This window comes from Hemibagrus wyckioides, linkage group LG08 (assembly GCF_019097595.1).
Source record: "Hemibagrus wyckioides isolate EC202008001 linkage group LG08, SWU_Hwy_1.0, whole genome shotgun sequence".
Taxonomy (NCBI): Eukaryota; Metazoa; Chordata; class Actinopteri; order Siluriformes; family Bagridae; genus Hemibagrus; species Hemibagrus wyckioides.
Genome location: NC_080717.1, coordinates 4,415,001 through 4,437,023, shown reverse-complemented (window position 1 = coordinate 4,437,023; position 22,023 = coordinate 4,415,001). Strand labels below are relative to the sequence as shown.

General features: G+C 37.4%; 1 protein-coding gene across 1 annotated transcript in view; it reads right to left on the bottom strand.

Annotated features, from left to right (window-relative positions):
* Positions 1 to 22,023, bottom strand: part of LOC131357519 (collagen alpha-1(XXIII) chain-like) — a 108,898-nt gene that overhangs the window by 3,907 nt on the left and 82,968 nt on the right. Inside the window, exon 3 of the mRNA XM_058396506.1 lies at positions 1,745 to 1,789. Coding sequence (XP_058252489.1) covers positions 1,745 to 1,789 — 45 coding nt within the window. The remainder of the gene's footprint in view (positions 1 to 1,744; positions 1,790 to 22,023) is intronic.

Below are 22,023 nucleotides of genomic sequence, written 5' to 3'. Positions count from 1 at the left end.
GCGTTACAGAGCTATCATAGAGTTTAGCGTCACAGAGCTATCATAGAGTTTAGCGTCACAGAGCTATCATAGAGTTTAGCGTTACAGAGCTATCATAGAGTTTAGCGTCACAGAGCTATCATAGAGTTTAGCGTCACAGAGCTATCATAGAGTTTAGTGCTACAGCGCTGTCATAGAGTTTAGTGCTACAGCGCTGTCATAGAGTTTAGTGCTACAGCGCTGTCATAGAGTTTAGTGCTACAGAGCTGTCATAGAGTTTAGTGCTACAGCGCTGTCATAGAGTTTAGTGCTACAGAGCTGTCATAGAGTTTAGTGCTACAGAGCTATCATAGAGTTTAGTGCTACAGAGCTATCATAGAGTTTAGTGCTACAGAGCTGTCATAGAGTTTAGTGCTACAGCGCTATCATAGAGTTTAGTGCTACAGAGCTATCATAGAGTTTAGTGCTACAGAGCTGTCATAGAGTTTAGTGCTACAGCGCTATCATAGAGTTTAGTGCTACAGAGCTGTCATAGAGTTTATTGGATTGACCAAGTGAAGTGACCGAGTGACCGAATGCAGTTAATATTCAACTGTTAATGATTAGTTCATGATTAGGAATTTTGAAGAAGACATGCATTGAAATATTTGTTCAGAAATTTGAAGTGAACATGTAACATTATTTAGTATTTTTTAAGACTCTGGAGATTGACGGGAGGAGAAGGTCTCAGTGGTCAGTGCTCGCTGAACTGAAGTGCTCTGTGTGCTCATTTTAGTGCAGCTTAACATTCTCTATTAAAGCTATTAACACTCTATTACATATTAGCCCTCTCTATTGAAGATATTTGTCCTCACTATTAGATATTGCCCTCGAGACAGACAGACAGAAACAGAGAGAGAGAGAGAGAGAGAGAGAGAGGGAGACACAGAGAGAGAGGGACAGAGAGAGAGACAGTCAGAGAGAGAGAGAGACAGACATACTGACAGAGAGATAGAGACAGTCAGAGAGAGACAGACAGACAGACAAAGAGAGATAGAGAGAGAGATAGAGAGAGAAGTTGAGGTTTCGCTGCTAGTTGTACAGGATCTGTGACGGCACTGATGTATATCTCAAAGAGAAAGCATTAAGGAAGTGTGTGTGTGTGTGTGTGTGTGTGTGTATATGAGACATCTGAGTCAGTGTCTGTACGAGATTTACGATGAAACAATTTACACAACAAATGACTCACTGCTGTCTTAATTAAACACTCAGACTCAGTCCCTCCAGGATATTCCTGATCACAGAGATGAAGAGATGAACATAAAATAAAAAACACTGATATTTTGGTGCAATTTTTGTCACTGAATGGAGATTTTCTGCAAATTTGTGGACAAAATACGTCGTGTAACGTCATCACGAGACGTATTCAGCCAATTAAAAAACCATTACATATGTGTCTTCACTGGAGTTTTAAAGGAGAATCCCGTGTTTGCAATTCTGCCAAAAAAAAAACCCCACAAAGAACAAAAACAGAAATAAAAAAAGTGCACAAAATTAAGCATTTTTTGGCCAGAACAATCACAAAAAATTTAAAATATAGTAGATCCCTGGTTTATAAATGCATTATTAAATAATTAAACAATTAATAAATAAATACAGCATCATTCTGTTTGTTAAAAAAAATTAAATAAATACATTTAAATAAATAAACGATTAAATAAATAAATAAATAAATATCATAATGAGACCCATGTCCCAGAAATCTTCAGTATAATCTCAGACTCACCAGGATCTCCACGTCGTCCCATCCTTCCACGCTTTCCCGGAGGACCTGAAATGAAACGAATGCATCACGTTTAACAGGCAGCAATAAAAACAACACACACAATCAGGTTCATCTTCCCTAAAACCTTTCACGTGAATCCTTCTGTTTCCCAAACCCTTTCACTTTACTGTGGATTGGTTTAAATCTCCAAACTCTTGGGACGTTCGTGATGAAGCCTCACAAATCTGTTTCTTTAATAATAAAAATGACATTTAAGAGAGGGGAAAGCAAAGGACCTTTTTTAAAAGAAGAAGAAGAAGAAAAAAAGACAAAAACCAGAATATAAAATATAAGAAATAATTCAAATAAAAATGTAAAACTAGAATATAAATTATAAGAAATTATTTAAATAAAAATGAAAACTAGACCATAAAAATATAAGAAATATTTGAAATAAAAAAATTGGAAACTAGAATATAAAATATAGGAAATACAATTTAAATAAAAATGTAAAAGTAGTATATAAAAATATAAGAAATAATTTAAATACAAATATAAAACTAGAATATAAAATATAAGAAATATTGTACACTAAAAGAATCTAAAATATAAAGAATATCAAGTATAAAACAATATAATAATATAACACAAAATATAATATAAAATAGACTATTATTATACAATATATAAAATATCTAAAATAAATAAATAAATAAATAAATAAAAATAGCATAAAAATAAACAACATTAGAATAGAATAGAATGAAATAAGCAGAAAAGTGATTGTAAAATGTACAGTGAGATGGGTGGACAGAATATAGATATATGCTGAAATATTGACGTAGTTCAGGTTAAAGTTAAAGTATCGTGTGCAATAGCGAGTCTGATTTCTCTTAAGGTTTCTTCCTTATGAGGTCTCAGGGAGTTTTTCCTTGCCACTCTCACCTCTTGCTCATTAGGGATAAATTTATGATTTATATCCAGAATTTCTAGCTTTCTGTAAAGCTCCTTGAGACAATATCCACTGTATAAGCACTATACAAACTGAACTGAACAATTATTCCACGACATTCTTAGATGCTTGAATCTGATTGGTTAGAACAGCAGAGAAACTTCCGGCTACAATGCGATCTAAAACGTTTTTATAATTTTTATATTTTTATATTTGTTTCCGTAAAGCGTGAAGTGTCCAGAAGTACATACAGTAGTGGAGTGTGACGGCTTTTCCCAAACCTCTGCGCAATCGTTTATTGCAATAAATCCACAGATGATATTAATTCGTCCAACCCAAATAGTCTTTACCTTCCTGGCTAATAAACGAAGTCAACCCTGTCTCCTTCCTCAGCGCTAAATCACTTCCACTGGCTGACCTGCGCCTCGCTTCTGCAGGAGTGTGAAATATGAACCATCTCCTCCGAGACCGCCGGCTTTCTAATGAGCTTCGGTGGCTTTAGTGGCCTACAAGTTCTCTGTGTTTGTATGATGAGTGTTATTAAACTAACCTAATCAGCTCCTGCTGCTCTAAAGTACCCCCTGCACAGCCAGGAAAGGAGGATTTACCCCCTAACCCTGGTGCAACACAAGACCAGACCTGCTTCTCCCTGGTTTCGGGGTTTTTTTCTCCTGTTACACAGATTCGACTCAGTGATTAACCGCTGAAGTGCTCGGGTCTCGGGTTATTTCTCTGATGTGATAACTGAACGGATAAGAGTTTAAATCCCAGACTGAAGAACTTCTAATCTTCTTGTGCTTTGTGTAAGACCTCAGCGCTATCCAGTTTCTGATTGGTTGAACATGATTGGTCGGAAGGGGTTGATTTGTTTTCTGTAACAGATCTGTGACAGGAGTTCCTCTAGGCTGCTTTAATAAAAATTCAGGTTCTTTACACAGTCTAATACTAATAATAAATACATCGTTGTTATTTAACGATTAATTAGTCAGAAGAAATGTAACTGGGAATGGATAAAAAACTATGATAAATTGGTGTGGTGTAAGAGGAATAAAACACTTCATATCATTACACGGAAATATCTTCTCTGTGATTAGTCAGTCTTTTTCATCTGTGTTCAACTGTGTGAACTGAACCGAACACACACACACACACACACACACACACGCTCGACTGTGTGAACTGAACTGTACCGAACTCACACACACACACATACACACACACACACACTCAACTGTGTAAACTGAACTGTACCGAACTCACACACACACACACATACACACACACACACACCCACACACACACTCAACTGTGTAAACTGAACTGTACTGAACTCACACACACACACATACACACACAAACACACACACACACACACACTCAACAGTGTGAACTGAACTTTACCGAACTCTCTCTCACACACACACACTCAACTGTGTGAACGGAACTGTACCTAACTCACTCACTCACACACACACACACACTCAACTATGTGACCTGACTGTACCGAACTCAGACACATACACATAGTACCCACAGACATGTTGAGAGAGAGTGAGACACAGAGAGAGTGAGAGAGACAGAGAGAGAGAGAGCGAGAGAGACAGACAGAGAGAGAGATAGAGCAAGAGAGAGAGAGAGAGAGAGAGACAGACAGAGAGAGAGAGATAGAGAGAGAGATAGAGAGAGAGAGATGATTGTTATATATGGTTAAAAATGACAGTAAAAGCTTCTTGAACTTGAACTTGCTCTCAGGCTGGTAGAGCACTTGTTCGCTCTGTGTTTTTTTGCTTCCTGGAACTCATCCTCACTTCTTCTCTGCTTGACCTTTCCCTCTCCTTCTCCTTTTGGTGTCTCCGCCCAGGATCTTTATGATGGATGCATGTTCCAGCATACATATACCATGACACAGGAACCGCCACCCTGCCCACATGGTCGGCATAACTCTCCGCGGCTCGCGCTTTGAGCTCCACCAGCTCGCCGTGCCAACCGGTGTCTCCTTACAAACTTCTCCCCGAACCGACAACGCAGGTAAAAATATACCCTTGTGCCACAGATGCCCTTCCTGAGCTCCAGCCGTAAACACTGCAGGGGGAAGGAAAGGGGCTGCAGGCTGACGGCTCAATATCTCCTGGAGCATGGGTGTGGACGCGGAACGCCATATTTCTTTTTGCGTTCTATTTATTAGCACGTTCTCGCACGTAATCAGCGTTTGCACGACCCAGGCTGAGCCTACAGGACGGGTGCAAAAGTTTGTGCACCCTATTATCAATTTAATTCAAGTTTTAAAAAAAAAGATGCTCAGGGGATGTTTCCTACAACAAGATGATCCAAGATGATCCAATGGTTACCATGGCAACAGCTCCCAGTAATGAGATATGATGTATTGGAGTAGTAGTAGCAATAACAGAAATAGAAGGGTGTGTAAACTTTTGCACCAAATCGCGTGGGTGCAAAATCCGTTCCGTTTAAAGATGTGGTACAATTATATTTGCGTAAAATAAAACCTCACAGATGCAAATGGCTCAAATATTTGCTATATCTTGGAAACCTCCATCATCACCGTCCTTCATCCGCAACCCTCCTCCCTCCTCCCTCCTCACCCAGACACCAAGCCCTGGGTTAGATTTCCCAGCAGGCTGTTTTAGCTACTGTGACAGTTTCCCTAAAACAAACTTTTCCTCGACGTCCGGACAACTCTGTCTTCAGCCACACAAATGTTTGCAATAATTGTCCGAATCAAAACACAGAACCCGATACTCCTGAGTCCCGTCTCTGTCGCCCAGACGGAATCAATGCGCCGAGGTGGAGAGAAATTCAATTTATTACTCTGTGTGTGTTCCAGGTCTTTAAACCGCTCTCTATCAGGAACCTTACGGACGAAATCGCAGCTGCTTTAACGCTCGTGTCCTGGGGTTTATTCTGGCTTCTGCTGAATTTCACAATATCTTTAGTTTTATTTTATGAGAGTAAATGATGTTTTAGTGTCTAATGGTTTCACAAAAAAACTGATAAATAAAGAACCTTTTAATTTAATTTAATTTGATTTAAAGAAAAAACTTTTTTAGTTTTCTGTTTAAATTAATAATTTTTTTTACATAACTACACATACAAAGATCCCACAGAATTGAAAGAGAGAGAGAGAGAGACAGAGAGAGAGAGAGAGAGAGAGAGAGAGAAAGACAGACAGTGAGAGTGAGAGACAGAGAGACAGACAGTGAGAGAGAGAGACACAGAAAGACAGACAGTGAGAGAGAGAGACAGAGAGACAGACAGTGAGAGAGAGAGAGAGAGAGAGAGAGAGAGAGAGAGAGAGACAGACAGACAGACAGACAGACAGTGAGAGGGAGAGACGGAGACAGAGAGACAGACAGTGAGAGAGAGACAGACAGTGAGAGAGAGAGAGAGAGAGAGACAGAGAGACAGACAGTGAGAGAGAGACAGACAGTGAGAGAGAGAGAGAGAGAGAGAGAGAGAGAGAGAGAGAGAAAGACGGACAGTGAGAGTGAGAAACAGAGACAGAGAGACAGACAGTGAGAGAGAGAGACAGACAGTGAGAGAGAGAGAGAGAGAGAGAGAGAGAGAGAGAGACAGACAGACAGACAGACAGTGAGAGACTCAAAATCTTTAGTTTTATTTTTGAGGGTAAATATTGTTTGAGCGTCTGATGGTTTCACATAAAACTGATAAATAAAGAACCTTTTACTTTTTAATAATTTCATTTAATTTAAATGAATTAATTTAATTTAAATTAATAATTTTTTTTATTTTCTGTTTAATTTAATTATTTATTAATAATAATTTAAGTCATTTTGTACATTTTTTTAAAAAAATATATATAAATATGTTTTTTTTAATGGAAAATTTGCAGTAATTTATTTACACAGTCGTCCAGTATCTCAGCAGCATGTACTCATTCCTCTGGTGTATTATATAACATGTGTGTGGTTTCTGTGTAATGAATATATGTGTATATATTTTATGCAGATTGTTCAGCGATACCTCTGAGAAGAAGGAAGGTGATTTTTTTGGGTGGTTTTTGGTCATTTAATCTCCACATTAGTGAATATCTGTGCTTAAAATAATGTCATGTAATATTATAATAATATTTTATAATGCTGCTTGTCTTAAAACATGTATTTTGGGTAGATTTTGTTTTTAATTACAATAATCTCCTTTATTAATTTTTATTTTTTGCGTGTCTATGATCTTGCTACTATTAAGAGATCAGAGATGGTTTATTGTCGTGTTCAGTCTGCTTTCAGAAAGCAACACAGACATTTAATATCTTTGATATTTTTTATTAGTAGTATATTTTTTTTTGAAAAACAGCTTTTTTTGTTGTTGCAAAAACATCTTTGAGATTTTCTAAGAAAATCCATCTTTGAGATTATCTATTTATTTATCTATTTATTTGAAAAACCATCTTTGAATTTTTTTGTTTGTATTCAAGATTTTATTTATTAATAATTTTTTTAGAAAAACATCTTTAAGATTTTCTTTTTGAAAAAAACATCTTTGAGATTTTTTTTTAAAGATTTATTTCTTTTAAAGAAAAAAACATTTTTGAGATTCTTATTTTGAAAAACCACGTTTGATATTTTATTTATTTATTTATTTATTTATTTATTTATTTATTTATTTATTTATTTATTTATATTTTCTTTTTAGAAAAAACATCTTTGAGATTTTTTTTGTTTGTTTTAAAACATCTTTTTTTATTTTTTCAAAAAAAAATTTTTAAAACCATTGTTGAGATTTTTTTCCTCTACATTTCTACAGACATGTAATTGACCTTAGCAAAAATAATCTCACTTTCAGACCAAAACATTCAGACCACACCGAGCTGAAACTCTGATGAATTTATCCAACCATTCTTGTGTGTGTGTGTGTGTGTGTGTCTTTGTTAAGTCATGCGTAAGTGTTTGGCTTAGCGTATCTGAGCGCTCCTCTGCATGACGGTGTGTTAATTCACTCGATCCCCAAGATAAATGCCCCGGACCCCCCACACCCCCCTGGCACCAGCTGCCCCACAGTGAAACGCTTCCACGTGTTTGTTGATGCTGGAAGTGGTGGTGTTTGTGAACGGCGGACTCCGGCAGCACGTGTTGGGTGGCACAGTCGTTACAGGGTCATTACCATGGTCAATGGCAAGCAAAACTGTCTAAGAGGACGTTTAACCACAAATCAGTCGGAGTCGGCGGGGCGATCGCTCCGGGCCTTTCCGCCGTTTTCCCCTGGAGACGTATCGCATTACAGAAAATATATAAAAGTGCTTTCTTAGATTTATTTAGTCAAATCTTCCCTTCCAAATGAAAACGACTGAACAGACACGCTGAACATCCCGACTGAAGCCTTGACAGAAAGCATGACGCACTCGACTTCAGAAACAGATCGATATTCTATTCACTTCAATTCGATTTCTACAGAGCTTTCAATAATAGGAATCGTTATGTCATAAAGATGGAGATTCCAGTCACTAAGGAACAGACCAGAGGCAAAAGATACAAGGAAAAACTCCCAGAGACAACACGAGGATTCAAAATGGACGCCGGGATTGAGATTATAGTGAGATTAGAAGGGTAAAGAAAAGATCGTGTTTATGAGCTGAACACACATGAACACTACGATGGACATGAACGAAACTCTGGATGTTCTCTGAGCTCAAAATCTCAAGAATTTGGGGACGGGTCAGTCCGAGAATCGACTGATGCGACATTTACAGTTTATTTATTGTAGTATTTTTTTGTTGGTGTTGTTTTATTTTTTTAAATTGATTATTTACTCGCCTCAGAAGCTGATTCCAGTTATTTTCAGTTACTATGTAAGAAATATTTACTTCACACTTAAGCATTTACAGTAAAAACAAGCTAATAACCTGCACACAACACAAAAGCTACGTACAATTAATTAACATTACAATGCATCTGATGTCGTAATTACGACTCGTACAACTCTATTGGTAACTTTAACTTTAATTAACTCCATAAATAATAAATTTCCAAGAAGAACTGCCAAATTGTCCTTCCCAGGGTTGCCAGATTGTTCTTGAGAAGAAGCGAAAACAATTATTATTTTTTATAAATGCGAGTCAGTATAGTAAGAACCTGTGACTCGAAAGTTTACATATCAGTAATTTCATAAAATCAGGAATTTCATTTTATAAATTCATTGTTGTCTGCTGTTCCAGGATGGATCTAACCCTAGATCTTCTCTTTTCTTATATATACACCGAAACTATCGACTATGATCACTTAAAATAATGCTAAATCTATCCTTATGAAGCTTCATACAATCCTACATTAATATTAATACTGATATACATTAACACCAGTGCAGTAACATGAGCAATAATCCTGAGCAACATGGGTTTACTTTAAGATCTGTCTGGACATTGGTGTTAGAGATTAATGATGCCATGTAATATCCAAAACACTTCCGCCCAGGTTCTCTATTTCTGTCTCTAATGTCCTGCTGGCAGGGAAGTCGGTGGTGATAAGGACTTGGACATGAAGAAGAAGCGATACAAGTGTTGGCTCAAAGAAGGTCGATAAATCAGTGAGGGCTTATTCAGGTCGGTTCCTCAGACGTATCAGCTGAGGAAGACTCGAGGATCTGTTTGATATGCGAGAAACTAAGGATAACCTGAACCACAGGGATATAAATACATGAAAAATGCTTACAAAAAATTCCCGTCTACATGAATAAGGTTTGTCTCCGTCACCACACATACCTCAATACCTCAAAAAAAAGAAAAAAAAGATTGCTGGGCTATTTTTGTACCTCTTCATTTATTTATTTATTTATTTATTTATTTATTTATTGGGGATCATCAGGAGATCATTACCTCATGGTATTTTAATGAGTTCAAGATGATTTGAATTAGATAGAAACTAGATAAAAACAAACACTTCCACAAGCAGCCACATTTGCGTCCTCTGTTTATACCCTCGAGGCCTGACCTGGATTTCAGAGACTATTTTCATTTCTCTCAGACTTCAACTTGAAGTCTGGACTTCAAGATCACTGGACTACAAGACTAGTTAGTTCCTGTTATCACTTACGTTTCTATCTATATGAGAAAATGATTCATTACAGAGAACGTTTTTGTAGCTTCTACTACTATTTTTTTTAAATTACAGAAATATATATGGGTCGATATGGCAGATATCTGAGTGCAGTTTTTATTTTTTTTATTTAATTTAATTTTATTGTATTTTATTTTATTAGTCTTATATGATTTATGATTAGTATGGTGGCTGAGAATTACATTTTTATTATTTTTATTTTTATTATGCATATATATATATATATATATATATATATATATATATATATATATTATAATATAATAATATAATAAAAAAATAAAATTATATTAAAAAAATATAATTTTAAAAAAATTTAAATTTTATAAAATAAAAGTAATAATATATATATATATATATATATATATATATATATATATATATATATATATATATATATATATATATATTAATTTTTAAGATTTAGGATTTAGATTAAATAGGAATTAAGATTAAAATAATTTCTTAGACTAAATTAATGGTTTAAATTGAACGCAGAACTCCACACATGTACAAGAAATAACATTAGATACACAATTTCCTTATTTCGAGTGACAGATGTCTCGTCCAATCAGAGGTAAGAATTCCATTCGCAAACTATGCTTACCGTTTGACTGAATTGTCCTTGTGTTTTCAGATTTGTTATTTTATTTTTAGATTTGTTATTTTGTTTTCGGATTTGTTATTTTGTTTTGTTTTTTTTAGATTTATTTTTTCAGATTTGTTAATTTGTTTATTTATGTATTTATGTATTTTATTTTGTTTTCAGATTTGTTATTTTGTCTTCGGAGTTTATTTTGATTTAATTTTTTTTTCTTTTTCAGATTTGTTATTTAGTTTTCGGATTTATTTTGTTTTCAGATTTGTTATTTTGTTTTGCAGTCCTCAGCCAAACGACAACGCCTTTGGTTACATGTCAAACCTTTTATAGTAATCTTTCCTGCTACACAAATGTATTGATGTTCTGTATAAAACACCGACTGTTCCATGCTTCACTACATGCTTTAGGGAAAAGTCAAGTGTTTGGTACTATATGGAACCAGAAAGCAGTTCAAATTCAAAGTGGACGATAAGAGGTCTGTACAGCGCTGAGGAGAAGCAGATGAGCATGCAGGTGGTCCTCTTTCTCTGATTACACACTCGGGTCTTGGCGTGTTGTGCAGCTCCATAAAATAAAGACCAGGCAATGAGCTAGTCTGAAAAAGGCTTAGACGTTTGCCCAGAAAGTGAGCTTATCGAGGGGGTAAAAATGAATTATAGGATTAGTCGAGCTATTGGGATCAGAGCCATGTTCTGGCAAGCATATACACACACACACACACACACACACACACAAACGTGTGAATAGCCACTATTACCGCTGATCTCTGTTAGTTTAACGATCTATTTATTTATCCATAGGAATTACACAAGACTTCAAATCGACTTTTACATTTTATATTCCCTAATTTGTTGACTCTTTTATCCAAGATTGTTTGGATTATAATAATTCAGTTTATTAATATCATGCTAATCTCTGCTTTAGAGTAAAAACAGTCCAGAGTGAAATAAATAACTCTGCAATACATTGGCTATGTTTTAGTATCGTAAATCCCCATGGCTATGGGGGGAGTGGAGGGGGAAGATTGATAGTGGGCGGGGTTTTGTGTGACGTCGACCTGTGAATGCAGACACAACGGCTGGATTGCATTTACATTATACTAAGATCCGATCACAGCATGCCCTCGACTTTTACATTTGCATACAAAAGCTTTTACATTGTCTTTTCAATGCATATGTGGACAACATCCAGATCTGGATCCAGCTATTTTCTTCTGTGACCCTTCGTGGGGATCGTTTCAATCGCTCAGCTGCATTAAATGAGATAAATTGTAAGAAGCTTCAGATAAGGGCGTCTGCCAAATGCCAGAAATGTGACTGTAAAAGCGTATAGAGCTCCACAATGTGCCAAGTGCTACAGTACCTATCTAAGATGTTCTGGTCTCTCCAGGATTCTTTAGATGGTCAAGAGTACTTCTGTTTCTTTGAAGGTAACCCTCGTGATCACAGGGTTCTTCTGTGAACCTTCATGTGGTCCATTTCAGATCGAGAAACCAATAAGCTGCTAGATGAATAGTAAGAGTTGTATTGTAATGTAATTCCACAGAAAGATATCAGGGAATGTGGCTGTGAGCTCGATCTTCAACATTTAACCGAAACATGGAGAAATCACTAACAGAGAGAAAAAAAGAAACAGTATATGACACTCTGGTTGGATTCAGATACAGTTCACATTTTAATTCCAAACGCAGCCCGAGACACGCCAACTAATAATCATACACTTGTCATACACTCAAAACGGGAAAATCACGGATTCCAGAACTGCTTTCGTGACCCATAAGAAGCTAATTATCTGGCAAGGAATATATCTTCTATATATTTTATATTTATAATATAACATAAAAAGGGATCTTTTCTAAACAAACGTTTTAAGTGGTCAAACTAAAGGAAACGTTGTACGGTAATGACACGATGAAAGCAGGATAATTAACTGCAAAATGCTCCTTTTTTTCATTCGGATTGTTTGACAGGTTGTTTGACACGACCTGTCGTAGAAAAACACACAGTTGTGGTTAGCTGATCAGGAAAATATGGTTTAATAAAAAAAGAAATATCGCATTACCCTTCAAGGAAATGGACTGAAAGGACTGGAAACAGTTAGGGAAAGTATTTAAGACTGGTTTCTCTACAGTCTGAAGGTTTACGCTGTTTACAAATGGAGGAATTTCAGCCCTGGTTCTCTGATTAGAAAGATCCGTTAGGAACCAGTGACAAAGTACCCTAAGATCTTCAGATGTCTCTTTCCTACACTTTAGAGGTGCGTTTCGAATCACATACTTACGCACTATCCTCGGTCACTGTGTAGAGTCTGAAAATTCCAGCAAGAAGAAGTGCACTTAAAGTACTTGATGCACTTGATGAAAATATCAAGTGAGGAATGGTGGACACTTCATGCACTCAACTCTCGCTGCTTTTCATTACGTATTGGGAAAGGGGCGGGGCTACGCAAGGATAATGCTGGAGGAGAACAAAATTTCAAGACACTCGTCTTTTAAAGTCTTTTAAATTAGCCTGTGAACGTTTTTGGTCATTTTAAAAATTGACGTATTCTGCTAAAGTTTCTGTAGCAGTTTGACATCGTTGTCGGGAACGACTTCCGGTTAGCAACAAACTGTTCCAAAGTGTTCCATTTCCGACAATACTATACTTTTAAATGCATACACTAGAAGCCTGAGTACATCGTGCACAGTGTATGTGAATAGTGTGTAGTATGTTATTTGGGACACAGCCCAAGTATATTGTGGTTAGGTGTGGTTAAGGTGTTGGATTACTGATTGGAAGGTTGTGGGATTGAATCCCAGATCCACCCAAAGCTGCCACTGCTGGACCCCTGAGCAAGGCCTTAATTAACCCTTAATTGCTCAGTTGCATAAAATGAGATAAATTGTAAGCCACTCTGGATAAATCCACGTCTGCCAAATGCCAGAAATGTGATTGTAAAAGCATATAGAGCTCCACAGTGTGTTAAGTGCTGCCTATCTTAGATGTTCTGGTTTCTCCAGGGTTCTTTGGATGGTCAGAAGTTTCTTATAAGGTAACCATTATGGTCATAGGGTTCTTCTTTGAACCTTTATGTGATTCGTTTCAGATCGAGAAACCCAATAAGCTGCTAGATGAAGAGTGAAAGCAGATGAATTGTAGTGTAGCATGGTGGTGGGAGCACACCGCTGCTGAAATCTCTGATTCTGATTGGCTGAAATGTGTCGATTCATCGACTATAACCCTTACAGCTCTTACAGGAGATCTGTCCCTGAGGCACATCACAGGTTTAGAATCATTTCTTAACATTATAATTACAACTGCTTGAACCGGGACGTGTATGATAAACGTTTGGAATGAATGGTTCTATGTGAGGAGGTGAAGCTTTAACATTTTCAGGGTTTTTTAAATCAAATATACACATGAGCTGAAGGAAGTCAGAGGTTCCTCCTAAACACATGAGCTGAAAAGATCAGCAGATCTTCAAAATATAAGCTAATCTAACAGATTCCGGTAGGTTCTCTGTTTTATGGGTTAGGGTTAGGGTTGGCACGACTGCGTTTATTTATTAAATTCCTGGCACTGGAAATGTGTGAAAGATCTGAGGAAGATCAGATCACACTTCACCAGATAAGTGGACCATCATCAGCCTCCTGAGCTCTGTTTACTGTATATTTGGAGTTTCACATGTTCTCCTGGGCTTCTTCTGAGTTCCTTGGTTTCTTTTCATCCCTGAAATAATGCTCAGGTAGGTCATTTTTGGCTGAATTTCCCCTTGAGAAAACCCATTCCTGGTGTATTCACATTTCACGCTCCTGCGATAGAGGAACTGGAAACAACCCTAACCAGGATAAAGCATTTCCAGACAATCATGGTTTTGTTTGTTTGTTTACACGTAGGGAACAATTTTCCTCCTCTTATGTTGATTTCCTTTGTTGATGTCTTATGTTTGGACAGTCACTTTCACTTTTTACATTCTATTGCACTACTTCTCATGCAAGTCACTTTATACAGTATTTATTTAACTTATTCTAGAGAACTTATTCTATTAAACAAAGAAATGACAAGAAATACTGAAAAACAAAGATGACTGAAGAAAGAAGAAATAATTAAATGAAAGATTTCTGTTTAAAAGCATTATGAAGAGCAGTGAGCAGAAAAATAATAAAACAATTATTCAAAAAAAAAAAAATCAGTATTTGGTGTGAAGCGTAGTTTTATGCCCTTTGTTTCGTTCTAGAAGGAAATTAGCTGTAAGGTTCACTAACTTGATCAGGCATAACATTATGACCACTGAAAGGTGAAGTGAATAAGACTGATGATCTCCTCATCATGGCACCTGTTAGTGGGTGGGATATATTAGAGGCAGCAAGTGAACATTTTGTCCTCAAAGTTGATGTTAGAAGCAGGAAAAATGGACAAGTGTAAGGATTTGAGCGAGTTTGACGAAGGGCCAAATTGTGATGGCTAGACCACTGGATCAGAGCATCTCCAAAACTGCAGCTCTTGTGGGGTGTTCCCGGTCTGCAGTGGTCAGTATCTATCAAAAGTGGTCCAAGGAAGGAACAGTGGTGAACCGGTGACAGGGTCATGGACGGTCAAGACTCACTGATGCACGTGGGGAGAGAAGGCTGGCCCGTGTGATCCGATCCAACAGACGAGCTACTGTTGCTCAGATTGCTGAAGAAGTTAATGCTGGTTCTGACAGAAAGGTGTCAGAATACACAGTGCAGGACGGGTCAGGGAGACCAACACCAATATTAGGCAGGTGGTCATAATGTTATGCCCGGTTGGTGAGGGTTAAGAGCCTTGCTCAAGGGCTCAGCAGTGGCAGCTTGGTGGTCATTGGACTCAAAACTCACAACCTTCTGATCAGTAGCTGTACAACTGTACAAAGTACAAATTCCACCAGCCCGATATCCCAGTTTTCAGTTTTCCATTTTTCTAGCATCACATCCCTCCTTCTTCAAATTCCCCATCACTCCATTTGCCAAAACCCTACCCATTTCTCCCCTTTCTCTCAGTAACCCAGGTCTATCTGACATCATCGTCGTCCTTCGTGAGCTGAGAACAGAACTCTTATGGGATCAAGTCAGCATCCTGACCCGAGAAATCTCTCTGAAGTCGTCCAGGCAGGTCATTTCTCTTCCTGTTCTGGTGCTCATTCATATAAACACAGGAGTCAGGAGCTGAACCCGATAATCAGCCGACATTTATTTAGGAACTCTTAACTTTCATTACGCCGCATGACACATGCTCTTCCAGCTCTCTGTGTGCGTCAGAGCCAAGCGCAGATTAAAAGCATATGTGAGGTGGGTTATGAATGATATATGATGATGATGAGGATGATGGTGATGATGAGGATGATGAAGCATATCTGTGTGGTAGTAAATCCCCCACAAGGCATGTTTTCCTGCTCATATGGAGGACTGTTACGACTTTAGAAATGAAATCCAGGTGAGATTGTGTTCGCTTGTTAAAAGTTTTAGACAGGAAGTGGACTCTCATTAAAAAATCAGGTCGAAAACAGTGATATTGCTCATCATTTGTGTTGTACACATCAACCTAACAGATCTCTTCATGGAACCACATTTTCAGTGACATTTCTCTCAAAGTTTAGAAGAGTTCAGAAAGATATCAGAAACATGAAACCTGTGACTCCGGACAAGCAGATGACTGTGTCGGATTCATTTCCAGCCAGAAAACAATCCCGATATGGAAAAATGGAGAAAACCGATATTTGTGAAGATGATTATGTTTATATTAGGAAATCAAACTGAAACAGGAAAAAGGATCGAAAGTACAGACAGGAAAGCAGATACAGCCAGCATCGTATCACTCGGAGATCTGCAAAGAGACGTAGTTTATTAAACCCACTCTATTTCCAGCCTGGATCTGAATACAATTTCCACTTGTATAAACATTTTATAATAACAAGCACAGTGAGTCATACGGTTTGGTTTTTGCATGAATAATAATAATAATAATAATAATAATAATAATAATAATAATAATACTAAGTGTGATAAATAATGACCATCATGTGTAACTGTTATATACAGAGACATGGCTAAATGATACAACTTCAAAACTTATCTGAATTCAGGAAAATATGTACTCTGGTTTCATATGTACTCTAAGTTTAAGTACAGACTCAAATATGCATCCATCCATTCATTCATTAGCCATTTGTCATCATCTATCTAAGCATCCATTCACCAATTTGTCCATCCATCCATCCATCCATCCCTCCATCCATCCATTAATCCATTTATCCATCCATCCATTCACCCATCCATCCATCCCTCCATCCATCCATCCATCCATCCATCTATTCACCCATCCATCCATCCATTCATCCATAAGCCATTTGTCATCATCTAAGTAATTGTTCACCAATTTGTCCATCCATCTATCCATCCATCCATTTATCCATTCATTCATCCATCTATCCATCAATCCATCAATCATCGGGCATCAAGGCAGGATACACCCTGGACGGAGTGCCAATCCATCGCAGGGCACACACACACACACACTCAATCACTCACGCAATCACACACTACGGGCAATTTAGAGACTCCAATCAGCGTAGAAGCATGTCTTTGGAATGTGGGAGGAAACCGGAGGAAATTATCCATTCATTCAGTCATTAATTCATTAATATTTTCATCCCTCGCTTTAGTCTTTTACGTTTAGAGTAAGCGAGAGACCTGTATGCAGCCGTGGTGCCAAGATTTTCACCCCATAGGAAAGTACAGAGAAATGTCAATGACATTAATATACAATAATAATACAAGCAGTTTTTATTTTTGTTTCTGAACCTTAAATAACATTCATATTCAGTTACATTTTGTCATAATATTATGTTACACTACACAGGGCGCGAAGAGAGTGCACAGGAAGCTATTTGGGATTAGAACAAATAACTGCTGTAGATAAATAAGTAAAAAAAGACTTTTTATCGGCTTTTTCAACAAGTATTCAGGATGTTGATTAGATTTTGAAGTTTAGTCCTCGTATCTAATCTCATGGAACGTCTAGCCCGTGATCAGCGTGTCCTGGTGAGAGATGTTTACGTGAGTAATATCTGCAGTGAAAGTGGGCGTGTCTGATGTTGTAGTGTTCTGAGTGTTCTGTACACTTCGCATTGTTCCACACGAACCCGGGGGTTGGATGGCTGCCCATGTGCCTCGTGTCTGTTAGATCAGTGACCTTAATGTTCTCAGGAGAGCAGCTGCTCCGTCTCCTCAACCCGAGGTTTAAAGCGTGTCCTCGCTGCCCCACCACTGCGGAGTTGAAAGTGAACGGCTTGCTGTGTTTCATTAAGTTATTTGCTTTCTATACGACAGACCAAAGGAAGCTCCCCTGCTGCTGCTTCCTATCAACAATGTGGACTGTGCTGAGCCGCTTCTCTAGCAGGGGTCCCACACACACACACACACACACATACACACACACGCTGTGTTAGAAGCCGAACAAATTTCTGAAACGAGACTCGCCCCAACCATAATACTGTACACAAAGGCAAATAAGCACACAACTTGTGTGTCCATGAGAACGTACAGTATATAAAACATTACGAGGTCAGGATGCTTGCACGTAGAGACCATGAACCTCATGAGTGGGTGTGGTGTTATTTTAACAGTGTGTGAATTCTGGCTCTGTTCCTCACAGTTCCTCATCCTCAGCTACATCACTCCAGTCCAAGCTAGAGACATACACTGATCAGGCATAACATTATGACCACCTGCCTAATATTGTGTTGGTCCCCATTTTCCTTTCACTGACCCACTGAGGCATGGACTCTGCTAGATCCCTGAAGGTGTGCTGTGGTATCTGGCACCAAGATGTTAGCAGCAGATCCTTTAATTCCTGTAAGTTCTTCCATGGGCCCCACCTCGCAACTTACAGGACTTAAAGGACACTTTTAATAGATACTGACCACTGCAGACCGGGAACACCCCACAAGAGCTGTAGTTTTGGAGATGCTCTGATCCAGGGGTCTAGCCATCACAATTTGGCCCTTCATGAAACTCACTCAAATTCTTACTCTTGCCCATTTTTTCCTGCTTCTATCACATCAATGTTGAGGACAAAATGTTGACTTGCTGCTTAATATATCCCACCCACAAACAGGTGCCATGCTGAGGAGATACTCAGTCTTATTCACTTCACCGGTCAGTGCTCATAATGCTCAGTCAACAGCTCATGAGTGAATGATGATTTCACGATTGATGATCGTGACTATTCGTGATCGATAGTAAAGGATTTGGTTGTAATAAAAGCTTTTCTTAGGGGCAGTGGTAACTCAAGTGGTTAAGGCTCTGGTTATTGATCAGAAGCCCCAGCCAAGCTGCCACTGTTGGGCGATTGACCAAGGCCCTTAACCCTCTCTGCTCCAGGGGCGCTGCATCATAGCTGCCCCTTGTGCTCTGACCCAAACTTCCTCAGATGGGTAATGTATGTATGGCGATAATAAAGGCTTCTTCTCCTTTACAGCTTTTTCAAAAAGTAACTAGCTTAATTCACGCTAAGTAACATAACTAGCTAGTGCACTTAATTGCAGTATTTACACAAAACAAAATTAAATTCACACTGAAATGTTTTTAAATGTACATTTTAAAAAAATATCTGGCAACCTTTTACTTATTATTTGAACCAAATACCACTTTTGTACATAGACCCTGATCCTTTTACTGTATTTTAGTTATTTAGTTATTTATTTGTTAAGTGTTTTAATACTTTAGTAGTTCTTTGATTTTTTTTATTTATTTGATGCCTCTCCTTTATTTATCTCACTTTATTTATTTTATTTTATTTTATTTTATTTTATTATTTAGTAGTTATTTTATTTTTTTATTTACTTGATGCCTCTCTCCTGTATTTATCTCATTTTATTGATTGATTCATTGATTTATTCATTAATCTATCTATCTATCTATCTATCTATCTATCTATCTATCTATCTATCTATCTATCTATCTATCTATCTATCTATCTGTCTGTCTATCTATCTCTCTCTCTATCTCTCTATCTATCTGTCTATCTAGCTATCTGATAGAAGGATTTTGTTGGAGCTGTTGGGCTTTTGTTAACGAAATACAAATCGGACAGATGTATGATACTCTTCGCAACACTTTTCCAATAAATTGTCCTCAAAACACATTTCAATAGATTCCAAATAAAAAGCTCCCGAGCTTTTCTCTTCTTTTCCAAAAGCTTCAGTTTCCTTCATCAGATATCTAAAGCTCAAGGCCAAAATGCTACGACACTGCAGACAGTCTGTCCAAGACTTCGTCCAGTCAGGCAGAACAGCTCTCCCATGTGACGTCTACGGTTTCATCCTATTTATCGCAGGTCAGTTCAGTGGCCCGAGCTAATTACGTCCCACAGGCAGCGTCTGAAAAGAATCAGATCGACACGGCAACCTGCAAATACTCACGACAATCCCACTGTAATGTGGAGAGCTGTGGAGCTTGGTTTTGATCTCTGAGCCCTGTTTCTTTCTTTCATCGTTCCCTAGAGTTCCTTCATCATCAGACAGAGCACAGAACCTTCCAGGTTTCCATGCACAGATTTTATTCGACTTATACTGCTGTTTATGTTTACTCTAACGACAAAACACTGGGATGAAAAATGGCTGTTTAGCTGCGTGTTGAAGCTCAGCCAAACCAAATCGATCCTCAGGCTTGTTTATCTCCCACTAAAGCTCATGTCTCACTTTACTGCCGGCTGTAAAACTGCAGTGTCCTGTTGGGAATGCTCTCAATGCCCCGGGGAAGGAGGAAGAAACTGCTTTGAGTCAGAAACAAACATCAAAATATGGTGTCTTTCTGACCAGCATAAAGTTTTCTCATCAAAGGTTTGGAAAGAACATTCTTGATCTCTAATGTCATCAATTTGAGTCACTGGAGTTATTAACCATCACTGTACACTAGGTAGGGAGCGAAGAGAGTGCACCGGAAGTAATTAGCGATTAGACACAATCTCAAGAAACGTAAATATGAACGAGAAAAAAGCATTGCTGTAGATAAATAAATAAAAAACAACATTTATGGCACATTTACTTGCATGCTAGAACTGTGTATTGGCTATATATTTGTTTTAAAAGTAAACGAGAGACCTGTATCTGCCAATACGGGTGCCAATACTTTTGCCCCATTGGAAAGCACAGAGAAATTGTGACCACATTAATATACAATAATAATACAAGCAGGTTTTATTTTGTGGCTGAACCTCGAATAAGATTCTTATATTTTATCATGTTATGTTACACTACATAGGGAGCGAAGAAAGTGCACAAGTACTTTATATTTAAATAACCCCAAGCTAAATATGTGCTGTGGATAAATAAGTTAATTATTATTATTTTTACTGATATTATGAGCACAAGCACTGTTACACCAAACACCAAGGACAAAGAATTCTACTGAAGATGTATTTTTAAGGGCAAGATGGCATCAATAAGCATCTCAACACACACGTCATTACTCGTACCCACGTCAATAAAAAAACACTCCTGTAATTTTATTTTTATGGAATAATTATAGGAAAATTGGAAGGTGGAGAGACAGTGTACTTTGACCCTGGAAACACTAATCTACAAATTAATTCAGAATACAAGCTTTTTATTCATTTACCATTATTACTTTTTTTTTTTTTAAATAATTGTTAACCCTAGTGAGATGAAATGCAGGAATAAAGTATTTTTCAACATTTTTTTCAACAGTTTATGCTTTTAAAAATAATAATAATAAATTATATAAGAAAAATACAAAAAAAACAAAAAAAAATAAATAAAAAATTTATTGAAATAATTAAAAACATAATAAATTATAAAGACTCAAAACATTTTTATCTTTTAATTTTTTAGAAGCCTCTAAATATATTAATTTAGACATATTTTCCACCACATTCTGAGAATTACCCCAATGCTAATCAAAGGCTTTGTGCCTAGAAGTCTATAGGATGCTGTAACAGGAAATGAGGAATCCTACAAGCTGTATTTCTAAATTATTCAGTTTGCTAAACATCTCTTTAGATTCATCACGAGGTGAGATACATCTCGAGTGCCACTGTCTTTATATACTTTCTCTCCGACTTCCTGTTTCAGAAGGAAATGGACATATAGAAACAAATCTCTGAAGCCTTTATTTTTTCTGCACTTCATTCAGTTCAATTTATTTCTATAGCACTTTCTTTATAAATTCAGGATATGAATTTTAAATATATAAATTTGTCCTTAATGATCAAGCCAGATGTCACGATGACATAGCAAACCTTAATGACCTTAATGAAGTTCTGATTTAGCGTCGCAGGTGAACGTAGCATGTCAACCTTCTCCGTGTTTATTAATATTGCAGACTGTGAAATGCCGTAGCGTGTGATCTCCGACTCCCACACTATCCAGGAATGTAAAGAGACACGGCAGTGTAAGAGTGTGGTGTTTTCATTAATCGTACACACACCATATATCCACATGCATCAGCGTGACTTTCCAGCACCTGTGTAAACTTCAGCCATGATATCTGTGCTGTAAGGATCTAAGGATTTCCTTGTTATAATCAACTCTGAAATTTTTAAACAGTTCACACTTGTGTGGGTTGTTTTTTTTTTTTTTGCCCCCGAGTGTTTGGTATAGTTAGTTTATTGTGGAAAGATGTTTTTGTACCTCAGAGAGA